The following is a 23,167-nucleotide window of genomic DNA, read 5'->3' as shown; positions in this document are numbered from 1 at the left end:
AGAACAAAACATGCTGAGTGAAATCAATCAGAAGAGGAATTACGACTTAAGACAACTAATATAAAAACTTAAGGAAAGGTTTCTAGACAGAATCAACTTGGAGAGATAGAAGGGCAGAGTGAGTAAACACTCCACTGCCTTTTGATTTCTTATTGAGCATGTATAAACCAAATCTCATTCTTTTCATTGTAATAGCAGTGATAGATTAGGCCTATTGGTTTACTCTAGAAACACTCATGTGAATGGTGAAAGAATGACGTGAATGATCGACCACCCTGAACAGATCTTGTGAGAGATGTTAACTAACTTCTGCCTCCACAAACCCTTGACTTGTTCTTACAGGACAGTCATTGGACTTCAATCTTCTTTTCTCACAGGAGTCTGACCTGACCTTCCGACTGGCCAGTGGGCTTGTGATCTGGCAGCCTATGTGGGAGCATAGGCAGCCTGAAGTCTCTGGCTTTACGGCACTGGTGAAACCCATCAGGAACATCATCACAGGTTTGTGGCTCAGGTGTCCTAGAGGTTATCCTTACCGTATGCCAGTATGAAGATACTGGGATAGTATGCCCTTCCAAAGCATATTTCTCCATGGAATTATTGAAGTTCCTTAGGTAGATAAAGAACAAACTATAAACCAGAACACATATTGTCTAATTTAGGATGTGACATTTAGAATTCCTATGCCTGGGTTTCCTCATCTGTAACATTATACTGCTTGTGTACTTGTTATGAGGGGAAAAAAGAGCCACTTAGAAGAATTCCTGGCATCTAATAAATTATGTAGATGATAGTTTTTATAATTATCAGTATTATGTCATTCCCCTCTCATCATAATTATGTAGATGAAATAGGGGCTCCTTAACAATTTCTTAACAATTCATCTGAGTATTTTATTCCTAGCAAATATTTCTTCTCAGAACTGATGAATTAAAGACTACTCAATCATAGATAAATTATAATGTGATAGATTGCAACATAGCAACAACATACTATATTGGTTGTTTTTTATTTAAGTTACTTGTTTAGACTCGGGGAGGGCCTTTGTATTTAAAGTCGGTTGTTATTATATTTTGGAGGAACATTCTTCTAAGTGGTACAGCACTCTTCTGTCAATATGCTGTACTGAGGTAACCTGGGGTTGCTGTGATGCTGAACCTTGTGCCATCGGGGTGTTGAATGCCATAACAGTTACTCATTGTGGACAGCTCCCAGTTTAAGACTGGTTTGGAAGCAGGAGTTGCATTCACTTCCTAAATAATATGCCTCTGGAAACTCTATGAACTTTGACAAATGATAGTTATAGAAAGGCCTCAAGCCTTTGGTTCATAGGGTAGCTATGAGTTGTGTTCAACTCAATGGAAATCAACAACAACAATAAGATTGCAAAGGGTGCTTCATGCTTCACTCCGAAGCTGTGACTTAATATGCAGGAATTGTATTGCTCTGAGCATAATATGGAGATAATAATATCTACTTTAAAGGATTTCTTGTACTTGATTGTTAACCTCAAGGTTGGCAATTCAAACCCGTGCACTCTGGAACTCTGCATCCATTAACAGGCAAGAAAATCTTGTGCCACAGTTCATCTCTGTAACCCAGGGCATTACCATAAATAAGCACTGACTAGGTTTCAACAGACTTTTGTTTTCTTGTTGATTGCGTTCAAGTTGAGCATGACTTGTTTAGGAAGTGGCTGCCACTCAGGCATAAATGATAATTCACATAAAATGTTCATTTATAGTTAAGTGCATAATGAGTCTAATCCTTCTATCCTCAATGCTCTTATAGTGTCAATTAAAAAAAAATTACGAAGAGGTAAATGGTGGAAAATCTGTTGCTTTTGAGTCCGTTCCAACTTATAATACCCCATTGCACACAGTAGAACTGCTCCGCGGGGCTCCCAGGGGTCTGAGCTACAGAAGCAGGCCGCTCTATATTTCTTCTATGGAGCAGCTCGTGAATTTGAATTGCCAGCATTTCAGGTAGCAGCTTACCATTTAATCCCTGCCCACTGTGCCACCAACGCTCCTGAGGAAATATGTGCTTTTGTGTATCATCAGAAGGGACGTGAGAACAGTTGGTGGATTGGAACTGAGTCCCTTTGAGTTAGGAACACAACTCCTTAGCACTAAGCCACCAGAGCTCCCTTGGGAAGTCTGTAGAGATATATAAATGTAAAAATATGTGTTTATGTATTTTTAAATATATATGAATATGGAAAAAAAACATACATATGTAGTTTGCTAGTTTCATAAGATTTAGCTGCAGATAGGAGATTTATGTGGGTAAAGGTGCTTATAAAATAAAAATTCCAAAGTACATAAAGTTTTTACATACCACCCTAATACAACATTGCTATTTTTATTCAGTTATTTTAAAACTAAAGAGTGAAATATTTTTTATCTTTTTATAAGATATTGATGGCAAAATAGCTATAATTACTGAAAAGTAATGTGAGGAATTTTTAAAACATTTAAAAAGGCATACTATCTTCACAACTACTAAACCATATGCTAAACATTAGCTGTTGATAAATGAAAAATGTGAATGTAAGTGTTTCTTAAGTTCAGATATCAAGGAGCTACCTGGATAAAAGTACATAGCCAGAAGCAGTCTACCTCAGAGACTATGGATAGGATGACATTCATTTCCTTGGAATAAATCAATGAAAGAAATGGCAGGATAAATGTAAGACGTTTCAAAAAAAACTTAAAAGAACAGAAATAACACAAAATGAAATAAATAAAAGAGCCAGAATATGTCTAAGTATGCTACAACAAACAAAATTCCTATTGAGAAAAAGTTGTATCTTTTATGCTGATTAAAGGCACATATTTTTTAAGTACTTTTTAAAATTGCTTTTCTGTGTGAAGGAGAGCTCATCTCAAATTTTGGTGGGTTTTTTTCCCCCCTTTGTGGTCTGTGCATAAATCATGTAGCACATCCAAAGACCTGCTAAGAAATGAAGCCATCATTTTCCTCCTTGGAAGCTGCAGCACTGTTCACCTCCTCATCCCTTTGGTGGGTGATATTCACCAAGGGTTTCTCACCCCTCTGCATGATGCCTGAGGGCTTGAGAGGGCACCTCAGACAGTGCGGTCAGAAGGAGAACAGTGGCAGTTGGTGAAACTCTCTTGGTTCCTTGCAACACTGAACAGTCACCTTCAGTCTTCGATGAGCCAGTCATAACTCATAACTGGTCCTCCTGGGGGTTTTCAGAGGCTGTAAATTAAATAAGGGGCATTTGCCCATCTTTCTCCCATGTTGTTGTTTTTGTTTACCATCGAGTTAGAACTGACCAATAGCTGACCACTGGCAGGTTTTCAGAGACGGTTAATTACACAGAAGGAGATTGCCCATATTTCCTTTGTGGAGCAGCTAGTGGATTTAAACTAAATGTCTTTGAGATTTCACTACATCTTCTTACCACTAGGCCACCCACTGGTCAATTTGAACCTACAAAGAGGCAGATTGCACCTCTCTGCTGACTAGGATACCAGAGCTCCCTAATATGACCATCAGTTTTGTCAGAATTCAAGTGAGACATAGTTCTTTTTAGCTTCCCAGTCTCCCTAAGGAGCTCTGGTAGCCTGGCAGGTAAGGAATTGTGCAGCCAACACTAAGCAAGTTGTCCAAATCCAACAGTTGTTCTGCAGAAAAAAAGACGAGCAGTTTCCTCCCATGTGATTTACATCCTCTGCAAACTTGCTTGAGGCTCTTCTGTGAGTCAGTTCCAACTCAATGGCAATGAATAGATAAGTTGATACTTGGTCATTAGATAAAAAGGGATCTGATACAAATTTTAAATTTTATCTAAGAAGTCACTTACTGGGATGGCTAAAGCCTTTATCTCTGGAGTCACAATGGAAGAACCAAATGATTTTGGACAAGTTAAAGTTCTTTATTAAGAACTATGGGCCTCAATTTCTTTATCTACAAAATAGATCTAATGGTGTACCAGTATCACAGGTTGTTAGGGCTCAGTGAACTGAGGTGTGTAAAAGGCTTAGAATAGGATCTTGTACCTATAGGTACTATGTAGATGTTCTCTATTATTATTATTATTTTCAGTATCACAAAATATGTAAACCCTTAATCTTCTGAGTCACATTAAGTTATGAGTGGAATATGAAATGTACAAAGTATGATTGCACTGAAATTAGACAATGTTAAAAAAGGAATTAAAGACATAAATATTGACATACTAGGCATTAGTGACCCAGATGGATTGGCATCGGCCACTTTGAATCAGATAATCATGTGATCTACTATACTGCGCATGAAAAATTTGAGAAAAATGAGGTTGCATTAATAGTGAAAAAGACTATTTCTAGATCTATCCTGAAGTACATGTTGGGAGTGCTGTTAATACCACTATCATTCTGTTATATGTACGACTCAAGCTGAAGAGGAGATAGTAGAAGATTTCTACTGTTTCTACAGTCTGAAATTGATTGAGTATGCAACCAAAATTCATTAATAATAGTTGGAGATTGGAATGCAAAAGTTAAAGACCAATAATCTGAAACTACTGTCTGGGTTTTAGAAATGAAGCTGGAGAGAAAATGATAGAATTTTGTACAATCAGTGATTTTTTTAATTAAAAAATGGCTAAAATACACATGGATCTCACCTGGTGGACTACACAGGAATCAGATTGATTATATATATGGGGGGGGGGAAATCACTGGAAAAGCTCAATGTCTTCTGTGAAAACTAGGCCAGGTGCTGACTTTGTAAGAAACCATCAGCTACTCTTGTACAAGTTTAAATTGAAGCTAAAGAAATGAAAACAAGTACATAAGAACCAAACACGATGTTGAGTCTATTCCAGTTGAATTTTAAAATCACCTCAAGAACAAGTTTGAGGCATTGAACACTAAAGAATGAAGACCAGATGAGCTGTGAGATGATATCAAGGATATAATCCATGAGGAAAGCAAAAGTTCATTACAAGGAGGAAGAAAAGACCTGAATATTGCACTAGAATACCGAGAAGCCAAAACAAAGAGAAGATATCAAGAAGTTAGAGTTGAACAGAACATGTCAAAGGGCATCTCATGAAGACAGAGCAAAGTATTAAAACAAAATGTGCAAAGTACTGGAGTTAGAAAATAAAAAGAGGAGAGTTTGCTTAGCATTTCTCAAGCTGAAGGGACTGAAGAACAAATTGAAGCCTTGAGTTGCAGCACTGCAAGATGCTATGGGCAAATCTTGAATGATCCAGAAAGTATCACAAGAAGTTTAAAGCAAACAACAAATGCTGGCAAGGTTGCGGAGAAATTGGAACCCTTACTCACTGTTGGTGGGAGTGTAAAATGGTGCACTCACTATAGAAGGCAGTATGATACTTTCTCAAAATGTTGAAAGTAGAAATATCATTTCACCCAGCAATTCCACTACTGGGAATATACCCTAAAAAGCCGTAAATGCCACCCAAGCAAATATATGCACACCCTTTATTGCTACTTTGTTCACAATAGCAAAGAGTTGGAAACAACCCAAGTGTCCGTCAATAAACGAATGGGTAGAGAAGCTGTGGAATAGTATGCTGCATTGAAAAACAAGGAACTCATGAAATAGTATACAAAATGAGTGACCCTGGAGGACATAATGCTGAGTGAAAAATCTCAATCATAGAAAGACAATTATTCCATAATTCCACTGTTATAAAACAGGACTGACATGGGGGCTGTGGGGAATCCAAGAAAAGAGAGGATAAATAATATACATGGCATTGAAACAGATGAGGGAGAGAACTGTATACAAGGAATGTATGATTAGGTATTATTGGCATGGCGAGAGTCCAGAATAAGAGCAGCATAGTAAAGTGGTCTGGGGTGGCAGTGGGGGTCTGTATAACAATGAAAGAACTTTTCCTCAAGAAATAAATGACCTGGGGGCTAGAGGGCAGAGAGTAAAATGTGCAACAGTGAACAATTGGAAACCCAAGTTCTTTAAAAATTTTCATTAAAATCTCAATTAAAAAAAAAGAAGATTGAAGAAATACACAGAATCAATGTACCTAAAATAATTGACTGGCCCAGAACTATTTCAGGAAGTAACATATGATTAAGAAATAATGGTAATAAAGGAAGAAGGTCAAGCTGCTTTCAAGGAATTAGCAAAATATAAGGTCTTAGGAATTAATGGACAACCAATTGACATATTTCAATAAACTGATGTAACCCTGGATATGTTCCCCACATTGTACTTAGAAATATGGAAAATAGCTAGCTGGTCAACTGTCTGGAAAAGATGCATATTTATTTCAATTCCCAGAAAAGCTGATCCAAAGAATTATCAAACAGTATTATTAATATCACATGCAAGCACAGTCATACTTAAGGTTTTCCAAAAATAACTAACAGGGAAAACTGACAGGGAAGTTCCACCAGAGTTTAGAAGAGGCCATGGCTCTAGGGATATCATTGCTGATGTCAGATGGATCTTGGTTGAAACAAGTACCACACACATCTATGATATGTGTGTGTATCATACATAAAACAAGCACCACATGTCTTTATATGTTTTATTGACAATGCAAAGGCATTTGACCATGTGGATCACAACAAATTGTGGTTGAGAAGAATGGAAGTTCTTGAGTAATTAATTGTGTTCATCAGAAACGTATACCTAACCAAGAAGCTATTGTCCAAAAACAGCAAAGAAGAACTACATTGTTCAAAATTAAGAGAGTAGTACGTCAAGGATGTATTCTCTCTCCAGACATTTTCAATCTATATGCTGAACAGATCATTCGAAAGACCTGCATTTTATAAAGAATCATGTGGCAGCAGGATTGGAGAGGACTCATCAATAACCTGTGTTTTGAACACAGGCTTGCTCTCCAGAACTGAAGAGGACTGAAGCTCTTACTGTAGAAGATCAAGAACTATAGCCTTCAATATGAATTGCGTCTCATTATCAAGAAAATAAATATCCTCACCAGTGGGTCAATGACAGCATCATGATAGACTAAGAATGAATTGAATTTGTTAACAATTTCATCTTGATTGGATTCACAACGCCCTTGGTACCAGCAGTCAAGACATCAAAAATATTAGTTCCATTGGGAAAATCTGCTATCAAGGACCTCTCTAGAGTGTGAAAGAGGAAAAGTGTTATTCAAAGGAATAACCTGTGTCTTATCCAAGTCTTGGTCTTCTCAATTTCTTGATATGCATCTGAGAGCTGGACAGTAACTAAGAGCTTACCGTGGATTTCCATGAGAACAAACAGGTCTGTCATAGAGAATGAAAACAGGTTGCTCCTTGGAAGCAAGAATTTTTAAAGTCCTTCTCACATACTTTGGGCATGTAGTCAGAAGAAGCCAGTCTTTGGAGAAGGACTTCATGCTTGGAAGGGTCAGCCCAAGAAAGAAAGACCTGGACGAGATGAATTACACAGTATCTTTGGCCGTGGGGTCAGGTGTGTCAGAGTCAGGTTGGCTCAGAATAGGTAGGGCAAGATGCAGAACCATTGTCATAGAACTGCTAGGAGTCACACTCAACTCAATGACACATAACAAAAGCAATAACATTCAACAACCTAGAAATGTTAACTTTTTTATTGTTATTTTTTATTTCTATTTCCAAATACCAATTTAAGGTGATAATTGTGTCTATTAAAATAGTATTTTTACATAATATGGAATGAAATTTCCATTTTCCTATTCTTGTAGCAAAGAGAAGCTCTCCAATCAACAGCCAAAGCCAGACCTTTGAATCACCAAATCAAGGCCCACGACACCAGGAGGTGAGTTTTTATTACCAGGAGAAGAGAGGTAGTAATTTTTGAAAGATGGTGTAGTGTGGAGGGTAAAACAAGAATCTAGAATCATATCACTGAGGTTCAAAGCTGACTCCTCCTCCTCCTCCCTGAATGTGAAAAGAACAAGAACCTTAAATTTTCCAATTTACAAACATAAAAAATGCCTCTGAGTAGTAATATGATGGTACTGCAAAAACATAGTATGTGAGCTTTGTTTCCGTATCTAACATGTAACAAGCGCTTGTTAGATATTAGTTATCAGTCTTCATGTTAACTAAAGGGTTATTTTGTAATCAGTGGCTGTATTATTATACTTAGCCATGCTGAAAAAAAGTAAAAAAAAAAAAAAACAAACCCCAACCCTTGTATTTGTGAATTGATGGCTAATTCTAGGTGATATATGTTGTTGTTGAGTACCATCTAGTTGGAACCAACCCATAGCTAACCCTCCAGTGGGTTTTCAGAGGCAATTAATCGCACAGCAGATGCCCATCCTTCTCCTACGGAGCCACTGGTAGATTTGAACCATGTGCTTTTGGGGTTGCAGTGCAGTTTCTTACCACTAGGCAATCAGAGCTCCCTAGGCCAAATAAATAAAATAATCGTGTGTCTCTGCCTTCAAAGGGTCTGCAGGTCGTCTGTGAAACCTTCCAGTCAGATTCTATCTCACCCGCGGCCACCATTTCAGGCTGCCATCGAGTAAACTCCTTCGATGGAAGTTTGTCCTCCCAGATATCCCAGGAAAGAGGCCCATCACATTCCAGGTACAAGATTACAATTTTAAAAGGAAAATATTTTGTATCAGCAAATATTAAACTGGTATTTTTTTCAAGGTTTTGGTTGGTTGCTCATAGCAACCATCTAATAACAGCACACTATTTAAAATATTTTATGTATGATACGTGTGTGTATATATTCTTGGTGAAGTTATAAGTAGATTTAAAAGTTCAGGAATGTGCTATAGATGACTCTTATTTAAACTAGCTAAATAAAGACAAAGAACCCTGGTGATGTGATGGTTTAGCACTCACCTGCCAATTAAAACGTTGGCAGTTCAAACCTACCAGCTGCTTCATGGAAGAAAAGATCTGGATATCAATTCCTGTAAAGATTTCTTTTTGTTAATTGCCTTCTAGTCACTTCTGACTCAAAGGTCCCTATGCACAATAGAGGATCTAATGTCTTCTTCACAGCTCTTGCCCTTTTTAAGCCCAATATTGCAATCGCTATGTCCATCTCTTTAAGGGTCTTCCATATTATCCATGATCTTCTTTTCCATCAGCACCGATGATGAGTTCTAATAGCCTCATTCCTGGGTAAAGAATTGTGCTCTCATCCAAAGGCACATGATTCAAATCCACAAGCTGCTCTGTGAGAAAAAGATAGACAGTATCCTCCCATGTGGCTTCCGGTCTCTGAAACTTTTTGGAGGGTCAACTATGAGTTGGCTGTAACTCGGTGGCACATAATGACTATTTCATCTAGTACGACATTCTTCTCCATGTCCTTCCTGATAACAACAGGTTTGAAGTACCTGAGTAAAAAAATTTTCACTATCCCCATGTTCAAGGAAGGTTCTTGATGTTTCTTTGTTCTGGAAATTCACAGTATTATTGTTGCTGGAAAGCATCGAATACAACTCTTAGTAACTCTGTGGACAATAGATCTGAACCCTGTCCTAGCCTGTACTATTCTCATCATCTCTGACACACTTGAGCCCATTGCTGAAGTCACTGTCAATTCACAATATCTTCAATTTCTTCACCAACATCACAGTCAAATGCATCAATTATTTCTAAGTCTTCCTGAGTTCAGCTTTTACATGCATGGGAGACAATTGAAAATACCATGGTTTAAGTCAGGTGCAACATAATCTTCAAGTGGCATTTTGATATTCCTGCATATTAACCAGTTCTTTTGGTGTGGTGTTGTTATGAGCCAGTGAGTCGACTGTGACCCATAGTGACCTTATAAAGACCAGCTTTGAACCTGCCCTATCTCCTGAGCTGACCTTCTGTTTCTGATCCACTGCCTGCACTATCACAGTCACTGTGTTAATCCAATGCAGGGACTTCCTCTCCTGGGCTGACTCTCCACCCCTCCAAGCATCATGTCCTTCTCCAAGGACTGATCCTTCCTGCCCAACATATGTGAGCCTGAATTTCAAAATCCTTGTCTCCAGTGGAGCAGTCCGGTGTCACCATCTCCAAGACAGACTGTATATTCCTTTCATCTTCTTTTGCGGTTTTCTTTGTCAATCAGTATTTTACTTGCTTCACTTTTTTACTGCCACTGAGTTGGTTCGGACTCATAGTGACCCTCGATCAGGTATGTGAGAGTGTAAATCTTAACAGGAAGAAACTGCCCATTTTCCTCCTGCAGAGTTACAGATGGGTCCAAACCACCATAAACACATGGTGTTTTTCAATTAGAAGGACAATCTATACTGCATGCTATTCTGGTCCAGCAATATAAACTTTCAATATTGCAACTTGAGGTTGAAATTTTCGTCTTCAGTTTTCTCATCTTAAGAAATGACAAGCTTGTTCTTTCCTGGTTTTCTAACTTCGAATCATACATTTCATTATATTTTATTTTGTCTTACTGAGTCACCCTTTGAAACCTTCTGTTTAGCTCTTTACTTTGCCATTTCTTCCACTAGTTTTAGATGCTCTGTGTTCTAGACACGTTTTAAAAGTGTCTTCTGACATTCATTTTTTATCTTTGTTTCCTTGTCTTTTTATAAACTTTTACTTTGTCATGCATGATGTCATTGATGCCACTCTACAGCTCATCAGTGTTCTATTATTAATGATCCATGTGTTACATCCATTCTTGGAACGGTCTCCAAATTCAGGGGGTGAGGGATATACTTAAGACTGTATTTTTATTCTCCTTAATTTGTTTTTATTTTCTTCAGTTTCATCTTTAACTTTCACATGAGTCATTGGTCTTGTAAACTTTTCTCATGCAATCATTTTTTTTCCTCTTTGGCACTAATGCTTGTTACATAAATTTCACATAATAGTAGCAGTAACTGGTTTCCCTTATCTCATTCAAAACCCATTATAATTGAATTAGAACCAACTCATAGCTGACCTCACAGTAGGATTTCGTAAGACTATAAATTGCATGGGAGGAAATTGCCTATCTTTCTGCCAGGAAGCTGCAGATGAATTTGAACTACCAGAGAGTGACCACCCCTGGGTTAGCAGGGAGTTTGCTGCTCCCTACAGACTTAGTCTACAAACTCCCTCCAGACTAAGTCAGAACACCTGGCCTTCTTGTAGATTTATAAACATTACCCTACAATACTGCCTTTCAAGATAGACCTTGAAATGGTCTTGTTGATAATGAATACGATACCAATTCTCTTAAATTTGTCCTTCTTGAACAGTATACCATGTGATAGTCTAAAGGAAAAAAAATTACTGATATCTGTTACTAATGCCTATGGTACTGATCTTATGAATTTCATTTCCTTTTTCATAACTTCAATAGTCCTCCATTCATACTTCATATATTCCATATTCTGTTTTTAATAATGGACATTTGCAGATGTAAAAAGTAGAGCTTAGAAAGCCCTGAGGGACAGCCTCATTCTGTTCTCTGAATCAAAATTGACTAGGTGACACAGGACCACAGAAGAATAGATGTGGGGGGATATATCTAATTTTAGAGGTGCTTGAATTATAGAACATTTTCAATATTTAAGGACAGAATCTCATATGCTATTCTCAAGATATTAAAAATCATACTTCAGTACTTACCTGGCAGGGGAGATGCCATGGTCATGAAGGTGGTTTCTCCAGGTTAGCTCGCCCAGTGCATTTTGGATGTGCTGTCCTCTGTGATTTCCCCAAATGCCGGCAACTCAACTGCATAATTTGTGGTAACAGTGTAGTGCATCACACTATCCCCTAAAAGAAAAAAGAAAAAAAGGTTCTTTTAACATGCAAGAATACCAGTGGATTCTTTGTGTTAGGTAGGGTCCTTAAGTACTCATGAGGAATTGAAAAGGTTTTATGTTAAGTCTTCCAAAATTTTCCTTGTTACCTTATCAACATAATGAATTTACTTACAAACATCTTTCCTGGAATGAGTGTGCCTTTAACAACTGACTAATTAAAATGTCCATAGTTGTAGAGGGGCTTTAAGGCCTTTTCAAACAATCGTCAGTTGTACTCAGAATCACGATGACGTGTAATAGAATCAAGAGCTTCTAAAATGAGCAATGTTCAAGTAAGATTACACTAGAATAGCATTTTAAAAAGGGATGAGATTTTTACATGGTTTTATTGAGGAATAGTTTCCATTTCATGAAATTCATTGTTTTAAGTGTATACTTAATTATATTTAGCTGATTTACTGATGCGTGCAGGTATCAACACATCCATCATTCAAACATATCTCTTCTATTTATGCCCCCTCACTTCCTCTTCCTGCCTCAGATAGACTAGTAATTTAGATTTTTATTTCTGGATATATCATTTAAATGGGATCATAATACATGTATTTTAAAATCTTTTGTGTGTAAAAGATATTTTCATTTTTATGAGGTGGATATTAGGAACAGAATTACTCTGTTGTATGGCAAATTTGAGTATTTAGCATGTGACACTGATTTGAAACTGATTCATAGCTGACTTTCCAGTGGGTTTTCAGAGGCTGTAAATAAAAGAAAGAAGATATTGTCCATCTTCTTCTTGCAAAGGCTGTTACACTTGAATTGTGTACCATTGAGTTGGGTGTAACTCCTTACCACTAGACCACTAGAGCTCCCTAGAACTCCTTAAGCCTTTGGTACCAGCAGTCAGGAGATAAGAAGATGTATAACATTGGGAAAGTCTGCTGTCAGGGACCTCTCCAAAGTCCTAAAAATAGATATGTATATGATTCAGGCAGAGTCAACTGAAGAAGAGTTGATGCCTTTAAAGTGTGGTGTTGGAGAAGAGTACTGAATATCCTGTGGACTGACTAAAGAACAGGCAGATCAGTCTCAGAGAAAGGGCAACCACAACGCTTCTGGGAGGCAAAGTTGATGAGATTTCTTCTCATATACTTTGGGCAAGTTCCTAGAAGAGGCTATTCTTTGGAAATGTTACTTGGAAAGTTGGAGAGTTAGGGAAAGAGAGGAAAACCCTCAACGGATGGATTGACACAATGACTATGGCAATGGGCTCGTGTATGTCAGAGATGATGAGGATGGCACAGAATAGGGCAGGGTTCAAATATGATGTTCATAGGATCACCAAGTGTCATACTTGACTTGACCGCACCTACCCACAACAATAATAACATGGTAAATTAACGTTTAATTTTTTAAGATGTCGTCAAACTGTTTTCCCGAATGGTTGTATCATTTTGCATTCCTATCATCTATATATGAGGGGTCAAAATTTTATCTCTTCAGCAGTACCTGTCATTGTTTACCTTATTTATTTATTTAATTTGCTGTGATGTTATATCTCATTGTATTATTAATTTAAATGCCCCTACTATGTTAAATATATTTTCATGTGCTTGGTGAAATATCTGTTCCCTTCTTTTTAATTGAGTTGTCGTATTTACTTGTAAGTCACTTATATATTCTGGATATAAACCTTTTGTCAGAAAAATTAACAAATACTTCCTCCCAACATATGACTTATCTTCACATTTGATAATTTTTTAAATGATCTTCTCCGTGGTATTAAACTTGGCCACATGTTCTTAAAATTGTTGAAAGTACAAAACAATATAAGTGCAATTTGAAATCAAAGTTACAGTTACCCAAGTTGAATAATAATAATGTGCTTTAAAATATTTAGAGAATATATGTTTGTCCTGGCTTCTTCATTTTGCATATTAGAGACATTGGTCTAGATTTTAATGGTCTTTGTTATGTTTGACCAATATTTTCTTTGTGATTCCAGTCTATTGCTCTTGTATTCATTGGCTACTGCTGCATATGAAATTACCATTAATTTGGTAGCTTAATCCAGCACACATTTATTATCTCATAGTTTCTGCACATCCACGGTCCAGGCACAATTTAGGTTTTCTGCTTCAGAGTCTTTCCAGGCTGAAATCCAGATGTCAGCAGCAGGGAAGTCTTGCCAAAGGTTTGATTAGAGACCATTCACTCAAAGTAGTTGGCAGAATTCATTGTCTTGCAGTTGTGGGACTGAGGCTCTATTCTTTTCTGCTTGCTGGCAGGGGACCACTCTCATCTCCTGAAAGCTACTCACAGTTTCTGGCCACGTGGCCCACTACTCCATCAGCCAGCTCACAGCGTAACAGGGCATTTCTTCAGAGCCAGCAACAAGAGACATTCTAATTCCAGTCTCCTCACACAGACTCCTGTATAATATAATGCAACCACAAGCGTGACATCCTATTAGCTCTACAGTATAATATAACAGGTGGTCATTGTGTAGCCTTCTAGTCTATTGTTGCTGTTATATGTAGGCCCTGGAGACAGAACTGACTCATAATGGACCCTGCAGTGAGCTCTCAGAGTCTGTAAGTTACATGGAAGGAGATTGCCTATCAGTCTAACTAATACTGTGCTATGCTACCCACATCCCGTCACTAAACTCCAGCCTTTTTTGCGTTTTTATTCTATGCCCCATTCTTCTCCCTAGCTCTGAGCTCTGGAATATATTTTCCCATCTGCTTGGTTATTCTCCCATCTGTCTTCATTTACTCATCTCACCTTTTCAAGGCATAGTTTAAATATTATTTTCTTACTAATATCAGAGACAGTGCGATTGGCACAGAACAGAGCAAAGTTTAGGGCTGTTGTACATAGGGTCGCTATGAGTCGCAAGCGACTCGATGGCACATAAGAACAACAACAATAGTTTGACAAGGGATAGAGCATGTTTTAGGGCTGTTGTACATAGGGTCACTGTGAGTTGCAGGTGATTTGATGGCACATAACAACAACAATAAATAACTAAAGGCTTTTTACTCACATTCAACACGTTCTCAGACTTCTGTGTTTTCTATTAATGGTAATCATAATGTAAATGATTGTGTGGTGATTTGCTTAATGGCTGTCTATCTCATAATTTTGTTATTGTTAGATATTTTCCAGTTGGTTCAGGCACAGCAATCTTAGTTTAACAATTAAATCTATAAGAGTCAAGTTCAAGGTCCTTTTAGTCACTGCTCTCGGTGGTGTAGTCTCTAGGGAGTTGTGCTGCTTATCCAAAGGTGGTGTCTCTCTGACGGTTCGAATCCACCAGCTGCTCCCCAGGGGAAGGATAGGCATACACTTCCCACTGGCCATGCAATGGTTCCACCTCGACAGCAATGAGTTTGTTTTCTTGAGTTTTATCTTTCCTGTTTTCCGGCACAGGATAGAAAACCCCATGATTTCCCCCCTACCTATCCTCACCCTTCTGCTCCCCCTCTTCTGTCGAATCCTTTACTATGTTATATATAGATCATGTCTGAACGATGGTCTTATGCAGTATTTTCCCTTGTGAGACTGAGTTAGCTCACTCAACATGCAATTGGTGTTTTAACATTCATCATTGCCTTTCGCTATTCTGGTAACTATGTGCTGTTAGAAAGGTGGCTTGAAATAGGAATTGTTTAATTATTTGATTTCCTTTTGACAAATCTTAAATGGCAAGCTTCAATTTACAGGATATATTTCAGTCTTCTTAAATCAACTCAGATCCTCATGATTAGGCCCATTATGACCTCTCCACAACCCTCTCTTACCACTTCCTTTTCACAGCTGCTAGCAGGTCTGATGGCACTGTTAAGGCATTAGCTGCTAATCAAAAGGTTAATGATTCAAGCCTGCCACCACTCTTCGCTGGAGACAGATGAGACAACCTGCTTCTGTAATGATTTACGTCGTTCGAAACCCAATTCTACTCTGTGTCAGAGCTAACTGGGTGATAGTGGATTAGGGTTTAGATCTTTGCTCCACTGAGCTACTTAGAATTCTTTAAATACTTTTATGTTCGTGTTCTAATTCTGCTCTTCAAACACTTTGTCTCTCCTGTAACGAAGCTATTTTCATCTTCATAAAATTATGATCCTTCAGTATTTAACTCAGGACTTAATCAATTGAACCTTTCTTGAATCTTCCAATTTAGTCTATCTGTACTGTGTGTGTGAGAGAGAGTTGGGGGAGAGAAGAAAGTAATCTGTACAACAGAATGTGTACTGTTTGTAGGAAATAGAAGTCCGTGAGGATGGGGACAGAGGCTCATTCCTCTGTGCAGAGTCAAAGCCACAGTCACTATCAGGTGCAGTCATTGTCAGGTGCATGTGGATTAGTGAACAAGTGTGTCTCTTTTGTCCCTCCTCCTGTTAGCAATGTCCTTTGCATTTTTACTACAATAGGTGGTTTCTCTCCTTGAATGGCTACCTACATGATATGGGATCTAGAATATTTGGGCAAGGAAATCCTGTTACTACTACACACAAAAGAAAAGGAGGGCTGTCAAACCCATTTTTCCTCAAAGTCGACGATTCTCTTAAGATTCATCTAAAAGAGCATATGCTCTGGATGAAGCTGCCTTGTTTCCCAGTGCCCTGTAACATATTCTGTAAGTGGATGACTTTAAAGAATAGCAATTTCTTTTCTCATAGTAGTTTCTGTGGTTGTTGTTTGGTGCCATCAAGTCAAAAACTCAGAATGACCCTATGAGCAACAACCTGCCCCATTGTGTGTCATCCATATTATCTCGAACATACTTGAGCTCATTGTCGCAATTGCTATGTCAATCCATCCCTTTGAGGGTCTTCCTCTCTTTGGCAAACCCTCCACATTTCCAAGCATTCTATCCCTTTCCAGGGAATAGCCTCTCCTAACAAGATGTCCAAAGTGTGTGAGATCCATCTTTGCCAGCTTTACCTCAAAGGAGTACTTGCTCCAGTACACATATTCTCTTCAGGCCATACTCTTCTCCAACTACCAAGTCAAAGGCACTGATTTTTCTGTTATCTTTAATAATTGTCCAACTCTCAGATGCATACAAGTGATTGACTAGACCATGGTCTGAGTCAGGCACAACTGAGTCTTAAAACTAGCATCTTTGCTTCTTAATACTTTGGAAAGGTCCTTAACAACAGACTTTTCAGTATATTCTTGTTGTTAAGTACCACCAAGTTGGAACCAGCCCCTAGCTGACCATCCAGTGGGGTTTTAGAGGCAGTAAAATGTATGAGACAAGACTGCCCATTTTTTCTCCTGCAAAACAGCTAGTGGATTAGAACAGCGTACCCTTGGATTAGCAGTGCAACTTCTTATCACTAAGCCATCAGCACCCCCTTCTCACAGTATTGTTGTTTTTTTGTGTGTACATCAAGTTGGAACCAACTCATATCTGACCCTTCAGTGGGTTTTCAGAGGCAGTAAACTGCATGGTTGTTGGTTGCCCATCTTTCTTATGCAGAGCAGCTGGTGGATTCGAGCTGCATCCCTAGGCACTGGCAGCACAATTTGCTACCACTGTGTAAACAGAGCTCACTGTAAATGCAAATTCAAGACACTGGCTCTAAGGGGAAACTGACTGTTGGCTCTGGTGGGAAATTCTTGTGTCTTAACAATTTCTGTAGTCTTGAAATAACTCAGTTAACTTAGCAATCTTCACAGGACATCTGTCTTCCCCCATTTGTCTGTCTTTATTTTTATGCCTGTGTTGATGCTAATGAGTCAATACTGACCCATAACTGACCCTCCAGTAAGTTTTCAAAGACAATAAATAACATGGGAAGTAATTGCCCATCTTTCTTCTGCAAGCAGCTGGAGGATCTGAACCATGTGCCTTTGGGTTGGCTGTGCAGCTCCTTACCCCTAGGCCACGAGAGCCACCTCCTTTATTCTGTACTGCCAGTTATAACTCAAAACTTATTAGATTTATTATATCTTTTATGTGATTAACTGTCTCTGAAAATCTGCCAGGGGATCAGATATGGCTTGGTCTGACTCTATTGTATACAACAACAAATAGTTATATTAGCTTCATTAACTTAACAAGAATGATAACACCACAGATTTAGGGATTAAGATTCCAACATATTTGGGAGAATGCAATTCTTTACCTTCCAGAAGCTTTCCACAGACCCCTCTGTGCTCCCTCAGCACAGTTTTGGGATTTCTATTTATCATCCATTTGATTCTGCAGAGAATTATACTTATTTATATGCTGATCTTCAAAATTCTAGATTCTAAATTCTTTAAGAGCAGAAATTCTCTATTATTTATTGTTTGCCCTTAACACATAGCACAATATCTACAATAAGTCTGAGATTAATAGTATTGTTGAAATGAGATGAAAACCAGAGATAACCCAAGAATCCTAAACTATTCTACAGAGAAAAGGTTATCTGTTCTCCAGAATGTGTCATGGTTGTAATAAACAAAATATTTTAAAACTAAAGTGTAATAAATTGCAATGATAAATCTACATATTTTAGAATAATATCTCCAACCAAATGAGCTGTTAATGTATGTCTGAACAGATGTTGCATACTAATTAGTTCAGACTTCATCTTGAAAAAGCAAGCTCCATTTCCACTATATATAGATCTCAACCCTGTGAACAGCAGATCTGAACCCTAAGGACAGATTAAAATGTGTAAATACATTAAACATATATTTATGATTTATACATATATAAAATGTATATACTAATGCCCAATATACAGAAACATTTCCACCTTCTGCTCATGGATTCATTTAACAATAGTTTATGTAGCAGATTCTGAGAACCAGGCATTACCTTGATGCTAAGAATATGAGGATGATTCAAGTTCTTGCCCTCAGGAAATTGTATCTATTTGAGGACTAGACACCCAAATAGGAAACTATGATTCAAATTGATCAGTGCTACAATAGAGAAATGAATATTTTATCAAAGTCTCTTTAAACCTCTCATCTAAGATTTAAAAAACATCAAGCAACTCAAAGTCACTGGCAGACAATGAAAGAGTCTTGAGAGTATATTACATGTTAAGCTATTAAACAAATGGTCAGTGGTTCAAATCTACCAGCAATTCTACATGGGGAAAAAATAGTTATCCTCCTCCTGTAAGGAATGATAATCTCGGAAGCTTTGTGGAGGGCTGCTGTGAGTTTGAATTACTGGATTGGCAGGGGGTTTGAGTTTGATTTGAGGACAATGATTACTTCCTCTGTGCAGGAAGCTCTGGTGGCGTAGTGCATAGTGAGTTGTGCTGCTAACCCAAACATGGTGCTTCTCTGGCTGTTCAAATCCACCAGCGACTCTATGGAGAAAGATGGACGGTCTCCTCCCATGCTAAATTTCAGATCAAGATTAAATTAAGCACTATGTAACAAATAAATGTATTCACATGTGAAAATGAAATGTATAATCACCAGCCATCAGAGCTTCTAAACTGGTGTGGGTTTTGTATTGTTGGTTTTGTTTTTGTTTTTTTTTGGTTTTTTACTATGTCAAAAATATAACATGGGCAGCTAGGAGGACATGTTCATCCTAGAGAGGGTGAGACAAGTCTGCTCGTGGGAGTGAAGGATTCTGAAGCTTTGTTTGACATACTTTGGGCATGTTGCAAGGCGGGACCAGTCCTTGGAGAGGGACATCATGTTTGGGAGAGTGGAGGGACAGTGCAGGAGAGGAAGACCCTCGATGGGATGGATCGATTCAGTGATTAGGGTTGTTGTGTTGTTGTTATATGCCATCGAGTCGCTTGCAACTCATAGCGACCCTATGTACAACATCCCTAAACTCTGCTCTGTCCTGTGCCAATTGCACCATCTCCGATACACCCATCCCAATTACCCCAGTCACTGAATCAATCCACCTCATAGGGGGCCTTCCCCTTCTGTGCTGGCCCTCCACCCTACCAAACATGATGTCCCTCTCCAAGGACCTGTCCCTCCTTGCAACATGTCAGACACAGTGAGACTGGCACAGAATAGAGGAGGGTTTAGGACTGTTGTACATAGGGTTGCTATGCGTCACAGGCGACTCGAGGGCACATAACAAACAGTAACAAAATATCAAAAATTATAAACCTACATCAGTTCAGAGACAGTTTTTACTTACTCATGGTGCTAAGATGTTGCACTGCAATCCCAAAGGCATGCAGTTCAAATCCACCAGCTGCTCAGTGGGAGAAGGATGTCTCCTGTCATGCAATTAACTGCCTTTGAAGACTTGACCAAGGGTCAGCTATGAGTCGATTCCACCTCAACAGCAAATAACAACAACAACAACAACATATCACTGTTCATTGCTGTTGAAGAGGAAGACCCTGGATGAGATGAGTGGACACAGTGACTGTGGCAATGGGGTCAGGTGTGTCAGAGATGGTGAGGTTGGCTCAGGATAGAGCAAGGTTCAGAGACATTGTTCATAAGGTCACTTTGAGTCATAGTAGACTGGGCAACACATAGCAACAACAACAACATGGCCATTGAGTCAGAACCGACTTATTGCTGACCCTCCAGTGGGCTTTTGGAGGCTGTAAATTGCACAGAAGGAGATTGCCTTTCTCCTGCAGAACAGCTGGTGGATTTGAACCACCAGCAAAGTGCCATCAATGGGAAAGTAGGAAAATCCCTAGGAGTTCCACCCACACCACCAGAGCTCCCTATATCATCTTTAATGGACTCATTGAAATAACATTGTACTGTGAGCTCTGGCGGCCTCGTGGCAAGAAGCTGTGCTGCAGTCCAGAAGGCATGTGGTGTGAGGCCACCAGCTGCTCCACAAGAGATGGATGGGCAGGCTCGTGCGATTAACTGCCTCTGAAATCCTGCTGGAGGGTCAGCTATGGGTCGGTTCTGACTCTAATGGTATATAACAACTAGTAATGTATTGCTCAAAATTAATTCTCCCCAAATGCATCAGTTTAAAACAACAAAACATCTGTTGTCTTACTAAGTATCTGAGTGTTCTGAATGGAGAGGCAACTTGACCGCGTGGTTCTAACTCAGGTTTATTCAGTTAAGATGTTGCCTGGTCCTCATGATGTGAAGTCATCAGTGGACCAGAGGAGCTGCTTCCAGCATCACTCAGATGGCTGTTGGCCGGATGCCTCCATTTCTTAATAAACAGACTTCTCCCCAGAGCTCCTTAACTACTTGGCACCTAAGTTCTGAATAAGCACATGATGAGAGAGACAGAGAGAATGGCAGAATTTTCAGTGCCTTTTATAACTTAATCTGAGATGTAACATCCCAATTCTTCTACCCTATTCTGTTAAATCCCTCAGAGTGAGCTTAATACATTTTTGAAAGAGAACATACTAAAATGTGAAAACTAGAAGGCAGGACTCAATCTTTGGAGAGTATCTTAGAGGTTATAGTCTGTCCTCTTGCAATCATTAACTATTTTAAAGGTTATAATTCTCACATCATTAATGTTCTTAATCATAATATGTTCATATTCTCAAATATAAACAGCAAAAGGGGTTTCTCTCCTCCAGTAAAGTCAAGCATAAATGCCTCCAATCTTAGCTGTCTGAAAAGAAAAAGCTAGCTAAAATGTTAAGAATTCTTTTTCATGTAAAGATTTTGTTTTCATTCTGTGATATTCCTACATCCAAGCGTCTACCTGAATATGTACTCCTCTCCATTTACATGGCTACAGTCACCCACAGAGCACATGTTCATGTGTGTGCATGAATTATGCCCCCAACACTTCAGAAAAATGAATTCGTTCTCCTTTCTGCTTAGCTGCAGTGCCTGGTTGCTATGGAGATGCTGCACAAGGTAGACCTTTCAGAAAATGCTAATGTTGATGTATCTTTATTGGAAAAGTTTATGTATTAATCAGAAATGAACACAAATAACAAAGCAATGCAAATCCTACAACAGAATCCATCTGCTTGTGACAAATAAATCAAATTATATCATCTCGTTTGTCCTGACCTTGATTAAACTGAACATCACTCTTCCCTGAACTCTATAGCTAGTGAACAGGTAGCTGTTCTTTAAATTAATGTGCAATTTCATTACTATATGCATAGACTTTAATTTCTCCTTAATTAAAATACAACATAGATCAATGCTGATTTCCGCAGTTCTCTCTGTTTATAGACCCTGTGTTGTTTCCAGAGAACTATGCCTTGGAGACTTTATATTGTATCTCCCAAATCCAATGAATAATTTGGTTTTCTGAAGCTATAGCCTATCCACTGTTAAATAAAGAACATTTTTTTTTGTTTTTTCCCCCAGTGACTTTTTTGTCATAACATATTTGTTGCACATGTAAAATGAGTACATGGTTCAAGTCCACCAGCTGATGTGCTGGAGAAAGATAAGACAGTCTCCTCCCATGCAATTTATTGCCACCAGGGGGTCAACTATGAGTTAATTCTGACTTGGTAGTACATAAAAGCAACAATGACCAAAGGAAAATATACAACAAGTGTTAAAAATAAGTAAAAATGTGGGTACTCACCATGTAGACAGAAATAGAAAATTTTGTTTATCTTCATTATTTTTATGTTTGCCAAATCAGTGTAAAAGGCATATTCATTCTTTCTTATGAAAGTATTTTTTTATTCTGTAAAATAACTCACCAGATCATAGAATATTACAATTAAAGTACCTTTTAAAAATTATATCATTAACAAAGAATTGCCTCCTACTTTCTTTTTAACTGGATAAATTGTCCATTCATTAAAGTGATTTGGGTTAGTGATAAGTCATCATATCTTAAAATGCTGTCTTAAATGAAATAAAAATATTTTCATTGATTCTTTTCCTTTTTATTATCTACTAAGTTCAGTGAAGCTTATGCTTTAAGCCAAATAAACTCGTGTTTAACCATTAAAAGATGCTGCAGGTTATAAAGGCTTGTTACAGAATACTTTTTCAGTGATAGTTGTTTCAAATGTGCCTTTAATATTAACAATTAAAATGTGAATTCACTTAACAATTCCTGTTTACGTGCATCCTAAGTTACAGATAGCTTTTTAGACCTTGCTCACAATAATAGTGTTCTCTGTAGTTGCTCTTCACCTTAATTACACATTGTTGCTGTGTTATGTGCCTTTGAGTTGCTTGCGACTCATAGAGACACTATGTTCAACAGCTCTGAACCTTGCTCTATTTTAAGTCAACCTCGTTGTCTCTGACATACCTACTCCAATTACCCCAGTCACTGAGACAATCCATCTCATCCAGGGTCTTCATCTCTTGTGCTATCCCTCCACCGTTCCAAGCATGATGTCCCTATAGACTAGTAATAATTCTGAAACACTTTGGACTCTGAGCTCAGCTTCATATTGATAGTCTTAGTGTTCTCTGTAGTTCTTCATTAGCTTAACTTTGTTGGACCAGTCAGTGAATATGGGATGACTCATCTCTTCAGTTAGTACTTACTTTCAGGCAAATTACTTTTATTACTATTGTTGTTGATAGGTGTCATCAAGTTGACTATGACTC

General features: G+C 38.3%; 1 protein-coding gene across 1 annotated transcript in view; it reads left to right on the top strand.

The window, feature by feature from the left end:
• UNC80 (unc-80 homolog (C. elegans)) overlaps positions 1-23,167 on the top strand; it is a 295,977-nt gene that overhangs the window by 20,980 nt on the left and 251,830 nt on the right. The window contains exons 5-7 of the mRNA XM_006891958.1: positions 378-501; positions 7,688-7,761; positions 8,401-8,540. Coding sequence (XP_006892020.1) covers positions 378-501; positions 7,688-7,761; positions 8,401-8,540 — 338 coding nt within the window. The remainder of the gene's footprint in view (positions 1-377; positions 502-7,687; positions 7,762-8,400; positions 8,541-23,167) is intronic.

This window comes from Elephantulus edwardii, unplaced genomic scaffold, assembly GCF_000299155.1.
Source record: "Elephantulus edwardii isolate Elephantulus edwardi_28Jun2011 unplaced genomic scaffold, EleEdw1.0 scaffold00106, whole genome shotgun sequence".
Lineage (NCBI taxonomy): Eukaryota > Metazoa > Chordata > Mammalia > Macroscelidea > Macroscelididae > Elephantulus > Elephantulus edwardii.
The sequence above is the reverse complement of the archived record's forward strand: the minus strand, read 5'-3'. Positions and strand labels throughout refer to the sequence as shown.